Source organism: Piliocolobus tephrosceles, unplaced genomic scaffold (genome assembly GCF_002776525.5).
Source record: "Piliocolobus tephrosceles isolate RC106 unplaced genomic scaffold, ASM277652v3 unscaffolded_33058, whole genome shotgun sequence".
NCBI lineage: Eukaryota > Metazoa > Chordata > Mammalia > Primates > Cercopithecidae > Piliocolobus > Piliocolobus tephrosceles.
Window position 1 is genome coordinate 199 of NW_022316597.1, and position 9,115 is coordinate 9,313.

Genomic DNA, 9,115 nt, shown 5'->3' on the forward strand with positions numbered 1-9,115 from the left:
GCACCCAGCAAGTGGGGGCTGGGGTGGGTGTGGAGGGCCAGAAGCTTCCCAATAAGTGCCTGAAGGGCAAGGCTGGGGCATTTGTAGGTCGGGGCTGTGCCACTGTGTCTAGGTCACACCTAGGAATGCCGCAGGTGTTGCATAAATGCTCATCAGTCGAGGCTGGACCGCTCATGCCCAACTAAGTGCCTAGCCTGGTCTGGGTGACCTCACAGCCTGCATTCTTTGCCCTACACCTGTTGTGGGAAAACTTACTCCCAGCATGCTGTAAATCCTTGCATTCTTAGCTAACCATGTGACCCCAGTTCTGGGCCAGCAAAGATGGTCCTGAAGACTTAGGACTCTGCCCTCTCCTATCTCATGGCTACTGACCCCATCCCTGGGCTTGGAGGGCTCTAGGACCCAGCAACCTGCGGAGGGTGGAGAGTGTGTGAGGTCCTGACCTCCAGGTACCTCCCCTCCTTTTCAACCCCCATTCCCTCTTCTCTCTCCTCCCTTCCTTTCTCTCCCTTCTCCTCCCCTCTCTTTATCCTTCCTCTTCCTTCGGCTCCCCGCCTCTGCTTCCCTCCTCTCCTGTCCTTTCCCATCCCCTCCCCCTTCAGCCCCCATCCTGCTCCTCCCACCCCAGCGGTCACATGGGGGCGCCGCCGGATTTAAGCTTAATCTGCCTGGTGCTCAGCACAGCAGCCTGGCTGTGGCGCCTGCTGACTGAGCTAGTCTTGGGGTCCTGGGGAAGGGGGCTGGAGGAGTGCCCACAGCCTCCCCTCCATGAGCTTGGGGCTGGCGGGGGCACAGGAGGTGGAGCTGACACTAGAGACGGTTATCCAGGTGGGTCCTGGGGGCTGTGCTCACCCTGTCTGGGGCAGGGTAGCGTGGACTTAGCAGGAGTGGTGAGAGGTGTGTACGACTTGGGGGTCAAGGGGTGGGAGAGGTGTGGTGGTGGTGAGGCATAAGGGGACCCCGCTTGCAGTTCCTGGCAAGACGGGGGGCAGAGGTACACACAGGGTGCACCTGCTGTGGCTCCCTCATCCCAGTGCCCTGCATTGGGAGAAGGGGGGTCCCTACTTCCAGATTTTGGGGTTCAGGGGACCTCTGGCATAGCTGGATCCTCATCCATCTAGGGTCAGAGCCGGATTTGAGCCCCCAACACTGGACTGCCTCAGTGGGGTTTGGGAGTTGCCCGTGGGGTTTGGTTCACATCTCTGGCCCTGGGTGGCCTTCCAGGGGCAGGGAGCGCACAAGAGGCTCCTCCCACGGGGATTTTTTGGATTCTAACTCCCAGGCTTCACTCCAGCTTGAGGGGCTCCTGGGGACCCATATCTTGGGCAGTAGGACTTGGCTCTCCCCCTGAGGCCAGGGAGTCCTAGGTCCCAGGTCCCCTGAAGACCCTCTCGCTTTTCCCACAGACACTGGAGAGCAGCGTCCTGTGCCAGGAGGAGGGCTTGGGCACGCGGGAACTGGCCCAGGACGCTCAGACCACCAGCCTTCCTGCCCGCATCAAGGAGATTGTCACCCGCAACCTCTCCCAGCCTGAGAGCCCAGGTGCCACCCCCATCCGCTCCCCTCCACAGACACCACCCACATTTTACCTCTTTGCATGTCCCTTTCCTGAGCAGTCACCATGATGATCATGACTGTAATTCGCTGTGGGGCAGGCACAGCCTTATGATGGAAGAACCCATTTTACAGATGAGGAAACAGGCTCAGGGATGTAATTTGTCCAGATTTATTTCGCATGTGGTGCAACTAGAAGGAAGGGCTGAGCATCCCCTCCGTGCTTGCCTGTAGCCTGCTGCAAAGATGTGAACCCCAAATCCCATATTCCCACCCGGGGAAGGTGTGAGCTGGTTGATCCCAAGATATAGGGAGAGGGCAGCTCAGCTCAGACCAGGGTTTTGCGCTGTCCATGCATTTCCCACGTAGGCAGGAAGGCGGATGGTCCCTGCTTCTCTCAGTGGGTGGCACACATGGTGTCATTATGTGGCTTGAGGGTCTGGGAACTGGCACAGTCAGTTGCAGCTGGTGTGCTGGCAGCTCTCCGTGATGGCGTTTTGGTGTTCTAACCATTGTCTCTGTTCAACTGACAAGCTACAGACGGGCCCCCTCCTCGGGAGCACCAGGGATGTTGGTGCGCTGGAGCCCCAGACAGAGAGAGACTCTGGGGACCCTCACCCTGACACCTGGGGCGTATGTCCAGTTCTCCCAGGGTAGAAGGAAACCCACAGGAGGTGGACAACCGCGCTTCTCCCGCTGGCCTTTCTTTCCCTCTTCTCTCTTTCTCCTCCTCACAACCTGACCTACGCTATCCTGAGTCCTAGCCTTTAAAGTTCCATGAAGCTCTTCCCTCGAGCACGGCTTTGATGCTTTTCTGGGAGGATCTGGTTACTATTCTACCTTTTCTTTTTTTTTTTTTGAGACAGAGTCTCGCTGTGTTGCCCAGGCTGGATTGCAATGGTGCAATCTCGGCTCACTGCAACCTCCGCCTCCCGGGTTGCATTATTCAAGTGATTCTCCTGTCTCAGCCTCCCAAGTAGCTGGGACTACAGGCATATACCACTATGCCCAACTAATTTTTGTAATTTCAGTAGAGACAGGACTTCACCATGTTGGCCAGGCTAGTCTCAAATTCCTGACCTCAGGTGATCCTCCCATCTCGCCTCCCAAAGTGCTAGGATTACAGGCGTGAGTCCGCGCCCGCCCCACCCATTTTACAAATAAGTAAAACAGGCCCCAGAGAAGAATAGTAATTGGAAAAGGAGGGAGCAAGAACTCAGGGGTCTCCTGGCTCCTAGACTGAGCCTCTCTCCTGCACCTCCAAAACCTGCTGGGCCACACTTTAGCTGGAGCTGTGTTCACTTTATGTCCAGCTTTGTATCCCCTCCTTGCCTTCCTCCCTGTTCTCAGCTCTGTTTGCAGGCCTAATGCTGCAGCCATTCCCACCTGGGCTCCTCCCAGGGGCCTGGATGGTTTTCTTGCCCTCCCCATGGCGGGAGGATGTCCCACTGGACCCAGAAGCCAACCATGTGCCCACTGTCCCTTGCCAGCCCCACTGCCGGCCACGGAGATGGCATCGCTGCTGTCACTGCAGGAGGAGAACCAGCTGCTGCAGCAGGAGCTGTCCCGCGTGGAGGACCTGCTGGTCCAGAGCCGTGCCAAGTGTGATGAACTGGCCATTAAGTACAACGCGGTCAGCGAGAGGGTGGGTGCCGCCCAGGTGGTGGGTTAGGCCAGGGCTCCCCTGGTTTGAGGGCATGGAGGCATCTAGACCAGGCCCACACACGGGGCAAAAGATGGGCCCTGGTGTCAGGTTGGCCTGAGCTTGGATTGAGGCTCTGCCACCTTGAGTGGCGTTGAACAAATCACTACATTCTTCAAGCCTGTTTTCTGTAGTGGGGATTGTAATGGGACGTGGAGTTGTGTGAATAATGGGAAATAATAGAATAAAGTGCCTGGCATAGGCCTGTTAGGGGTGCGGGACAGGCCTGTCCCAGGCCTGTTAGGGGTGCGTCTGTCCCAGGCCTGTTAGGGGTGCGGGACACAGAACGAGATCCCTAGAGATTCCTGCCCCTTGAGTTTCTGGGCATCTCCCCGTGCTACCATTGCCACGGGCCTTGGGGCTGAAGCAGTGGCTGGATGCTGGCTCGAGGCTGGTGTGGGCATCCGCGGTGCTCTGCAGGCCATCTGGGGCAGCCACAAGACCTGCTGCCACTGCCTATTGGAATGGGTTCCAGGCAGGGAAGGAAGGAGAAGCAGGCCTGTCTGCATGTCCAGGCAGGTTTCACATCACCCGTGCTGCAGGCTTGTGGGGGTCCCACGGCCTGGGGCGGGAGCTGGGTGTGAGCCGGTGCCAGGGGTGCGGGATGCTCTTGATGCACTGTCTGCTTTGGGCCTCCAGGTGGCCGGGAGGTGACCCTGGGAAGTTGGTGGTGGCTGAAGATTGGTAAGGGGGTTGCAAGTGGGACCGAGTGTATGTGTGCAGATGGGAGGAATGCAGGTGGCAGTAGCGTATTAATAGTAGCTACTGTTTATTGAGTGCCTAGTATGTGCCAGGCATGTGCTGAGTGTTTCACATTTAATACACCAAATTCGGGACCATTATGATGCCCATTTAACAAAGGAGAAAACAGAAGCTCAGGGAGGGGAAGCACCATGCTGGGGGCACACAGCCGGTTAAGGCGAGACACCAGGTCTTCCAACTCGCAGCCCTGGGGCTCTGGTTTCTAGACTAACCCAAAGTCTAGAACCAAAGTTCTGAAGTTTTGTTTCCTACGTACGGGAAGAGACTCTGGGCTAGGGATTTCAGGGCACAGCTGGCCCCCACAAAGTTGGAAGGGACCCAGAGAGGCAGGGGCTGGTCCAGGGTCCCCTGTGTGGTAGTGGCAGAGCTAGGGTTGGTGTGGGACCCCTGAGCTGGGCTTGTCCAGGCTGGAGCCCACACTGGGAGGAGGGTGTGTGTTCCTGTGTGTGACTGTGGGGCGTGTCCGTGTCCTGGGATTTGCCTGGCTGGACAAACCCCCGACTAGTTGGGACTTGTAGAGGAGCCGGGTAGGCGGCCCGCAGTGGCCCCTAGCATCAGGACAGTGGAGAGCTCGTTTTCCCAGGGTCTGCAGCGGGTGTGTAGGGCATGCTGGCCCCAGTCTTGCATTGTCAGTGGTGATGGGGCTCTGAGCCAGCCCTCCCTTTTCTTTTGGCCCATGCATGGCACAGTGCCACACCCCCAGGGCCTGCCTCTTAAATGCCACCTTCTGAAGCTAGCCCTGCCCCCAGTTGGCAGGGAAGGGAAGAGGTGGGAGGTGACAGGTTCCTCCTCTGCTGGGACACAGCAGCTGGGGCTGGGACTGCAGCACAGGGGGTCTGGGTTAGTGTGGAAAGCTCCCTCCTATGGCTAGGGGGGCCCCAAATGGCACGCAGAGGGCGCCCACTGCTTCAGTTGTCCTCTATCCACCATGGTTTGAATGAGGCCCCACCTGGAGGCAGAGGTGGAACAGGAATGACTGCAAAGGCCTTTCCTGGAGGGCGGGTCCCCAGAGAACTTCAGAGCCTGGAGATCATCTTATCACAGATAGGAAAAGTAAGTCCTGGAGAGGGGGCATGATAGGCCCAAGGTCAGTGGTGGTGCTGGGCTGAGACCCTTGGTCCAGGGCTCTGCAGTTGGGCAACATTCTTTCCTTGCCACCCCCTTGTCCCCATGGCCACAGGTGGCAAGTGCCTGCCCCTGCGGCCCTCACTGGCATGGTAGGCTGGGTTGGGGGGCAGTCAGCGAGATTGTTCTGATCTTTCCAAACCTTCAGCACCCCTGGCATGGGGAGTGGAGGGAGGGTCAGGTCTGTGTCCTATTGACTGCATGTCCTGCAGGGAAACTGAGGAACTCCCAGAGGCCACCTCCCAGCCAAGAGAGGACCTCAGGCCCCCTATGGGGATCCCCCCCTTCTTGCTGTCCCTGAGAAGCAGGTGTAGGCGCAGCCGAGAATGGAAAGGAGGGAGTGGCCACGCCTCCCTTGGCTCCAGAGGACAGACCCCCTGGGCTCCCTCGTGTCCATAGCAACCTGGAAAGAGTAAATTGAATGGCGGTCTGAGGGCAGCGGTTGCTAGGGGAGACCGTCAACTTCTTTCATCTCTGGCTTAGTGGCAGCCTCCTTCCCTTTTGAATTGCAAGTAAAATTGAAAGACTGTTCTGTGCGGGGTGAAGTTTGTGGAAAGGGGTGAGGTGTGGCCAAGAGGGTCCTGGCTCTGGTTCTGAGCATTGGAGAAAGGGGAGGAGAACCCGGCAACGGCCTGAACCCCTCTGTGTCCCAGAGGCAAACAGTACCTGCTTCACACAGATATGCAGTGTGGACACGACACGGGCCACACCGGGCCCCACACAGAGACACACAGATGCTCAAAACATGCCACAAACAACATAGCGAGACCCTAAAGCCAAGCCACACAAAAGCACTCCAATTCACAGACTGTGCAGTGTAACCCGCACCCACAGATGGTGAGTGCGGGGCTAGTGTCAGAGTCAGCTGGGCTGGGGTATTGTCCCTGCTGGGTGCCCCCGACCCACTGTGCGCTCTCACACTGCCCTGCCCCCCCCACCTCCCTTCCCCCAACAGCTGGGGAAGATCAGGGGCAGCAGGTGCCTTAAGGGAGTTGAGAGGGTTCCATCGCTGGTAGGGGCAGCCAGAACCCACAGGGGTCTGAGGATACAGGGGATGGGAGCTGCCTGGGGGTGGAGGAAGGGCGACAGCAGCAGAGGCTTTCCTGAGGTGAGGACGAAGGGGGCCTTTTTTTTTTTTTAAGACGGAGTCTTGGGCTGGACACTGTGGCTCATGCTTGTAATCCCAGCACTTTGGCAGGCTGAGGAGGGCAGATCATGAGGTCAGGAGTTCGAGATCAGCCTGGCCAACATAGTGAAACCCCATCTCTACTAAAAATACAAAAAATTAGCCAGGCGTGGTGGCACGCACCTGTAGTCCCAGCTATTTGGGAGCCTGAGGCAGGAGAATTCCTTGAATCTGGGAGGCAGAGGTTGCAGTGAGCCGAGATCGCGCCATTGCATTCCAGCCCAGGAGACAGCGTGAGACTGTCTCAGTAAAATAAAATAAAAATAAATAAAGATGGAGTCTTGCTCTGTTGCCCAGGCTGGAGTGCAGTGGCGTGATCTCGGCTCACTGCAACCTCCGCCTCCCAGGTTCAAGCGATTCTCCTGCCTCAGCCTCCTGAGTAACTGGGATTACAGGTGCATGTCACCACGCCCGGCTAATTTTTGTATTTTTAGTAGAGACGGGGTTTCATCATGTTGTCCAGGCTGGTCTCGAACCCCTGACTTCAAGTGATCCACCCACCTTGGCCTCCCAAAGTGCTGGGATTACAGGCGTGAGCCACTGCACCCAGCCAGAAGGTGGCATTAATATACAGGCGCCGTATAGGGCAACATCTATGCACATCTCTTACAAATTACAAATTTTAATGCTGTATATTTGAGGGGGTTCATTCGTGTCCCCCGGGGATATTTGAGGTTGCCTGTATGTGTTATTGTGCGCATATCTTTAAGCTCACATATGCATAGGTGGATTGACACCTCTGTTTTGAATATATTCCCATGAGCTCATGCCATTAATTCACCATCACAAGAAATATTTTACTGAGTGTGAGCCATGCATACCACAGCCACCATTCTAGTACTAAGATACACTGAGGAGCAAAAAATCCAGGCTTTCCTGAGCTGACATTGGGGTGGGGACGTGGTGGGCGCACACAGGCATCAATGTAATAAACAGAAACCACGACAGGGCTGAGTGTTCCGGAGGAGAGGCACCTGGTGTACTGAGGCTCCTGAGGTTGATCCCAGGTGCACCTTTGAGCTTTGCCTACATGGTTTGGGTTTGTGGGCTCACCTGCATGTGTCCATGCATGCCCCATCTGCATGTCTGTGCATGGCTGCATCACCCCCTGCACATGTGCACTGCCCCTGGGCTTGCCCACATGTGCCTGCTCCCCAGGGTGCCAGACTATCAGCCTACAAGGCATTGTGGGTCTGGGCCCAGCCTGGTGCCCCCTACAGAGGCCTGAGCCTGCCTTCCCAGGAGGCCCAGGACTCTCACCCACGGCCCTTCCCTGCAGCTGGAGCAGACTCTGCGGCTGGAGTCTGGGGAGCTGGAGACGCAGGAGCCCAGGGGGCTGGTACAGCAGAGCAGTTGCGGAGGCAGCTGCAGGAGGAGCAGGCCTCCTACCGACGCAAGCTGCAGGCCTACCAGGAGGGCCAGCAGCGGCAGGCCCAGCTTGTACAGCGGCTGCAGGGCAAGGTCAGGGCCACTCACTCCTGCTCTTGCCCTCCCACGTGTTCACTTTGCCCTGCCCCAATCCCTGGGGCTCACCATCAGCTCCCCATCCCCAGATTCTCCAGTACAAGAAGAGGTGCTCGGAGCTGGAGCAGCAGCTGCTGGAGAGATCTAGAGTTGGAGCAGCAGCGACTGAGGGTGGGTGCCAGGGTGGGGCAGGGCCAGGCCCTGCCCTCTACCTGCCTAGCCTGATGCTTTAACCTTTCTCCCACCCAGGACAAAGAACACAGCCAAGACCTGGGGAGCGCCCTCATTGGGCTGGAGGAGGAGCAGCAGAGGTGAGCGCGCAGCAGGGAGGGCCAGGGCTGGCAGATGGCCCCCTGGGCGAGTGCCTGCTGATCCCCTGTGCCCCATTCAGGAGTGCCAGTCTGGCCCAGGTGAATGCCATGCTCCGAGAACAGCTTGACCAGGCAGGCTCGGCCAACCAGGCTCTGAGTGAGGACATACGAAAGGTGACCAGCGACTGGGCACGCAGCCGCAAGGAGCTGGAGCAGCGGGAGGCAGCATGGAGGCGTGAGGAGGAGGTGGGCATGGGGGTGCAGGGAGGCCAGCTTGACCCAAGGGGAAGGTGCACTGCAGAGGAGGGAGGATTCAGAATCCTGGAGAGGGAGAGGGAGCACTGTCCAAGGGAGCATGTTAGCAGAAGTAAATAGCCATCATCACAATAGCTGGTCTTATCGATGCGTAGCATGTACCATGTGCATGGTGTGCATTGACCTTTATTCCTTGTGATAACAGCATGTGGTAGGTGCTGTCATTCTCCTGATTATAAAGAGAGGTTAAAGCCGGTTGCTGTGGCTCACGCCTGTAATCCCAGCACTTTGGGAGGCTGAGGCAGGTGGATCACCTGAGGTCAGGAGTTCGAGACCAGTCTGGCCAACATGGTGAAACCCCATCTCTACTGAAAATACAAAAAATAGCCGGGCGTGGTGGCACACACCTGTAATCCTAGCTATTCAGGAGGCTAAGAGATCGTGCCACTGCACTGCATCCTGGGCAACAGAGCAAGACTCTGTGTCAAAATAAATAAAGACAGGTTAAGTAACCTGCCCACAGTCATGCAACTGGCAGCTGAGAGGCAAACGTAGGTCCCTTGCATTTTTTCCCTTCCTTGTTGCCTCTTGCAACCAAAAGAGGACTTGAAAGCCAGGTCCCTGTGCAGGAGGGAGCCATGAGGCTTGGGAGGCTGAGCGTGGCTGCTGGGACACAACTCTGTGCACAGGCCCACAGGAAGACCCGCTCCCTTGAACGGTGGTGCCTCCTGGAATGGTCGGAGATGGGGGAGGCTG

At 57.4% G+C, this 9,115-nt stretch overlaps 1 protein-coding gene across 1 annotated transcript; it reads left to right on the forward strand.

The window, feature by feature from the left end:
* Nucleotides 1–1,297: 1,297 nt before the first annotated feature.
* Nucleotides 1,298–8,350, forward strand: LOC113222668 (rootletin-like; the record flags this gene model as incomplete). Its single annotated transcript, XM_026452314.1, has 4 exons — nucleotides 1,298–1,542; nucleotides 3,045–3,199; nucleotides 8,043–8,104; nucleotides 8,185–8,350. Coding segments are annotated over exons 2-4 (363 nt in total), but the record flags the coding sequence as incomplete, so codon positions are not given.
* Between the last annotated feature and the right edge of the window lie 765 nt (nucleotides 8,351–9,115).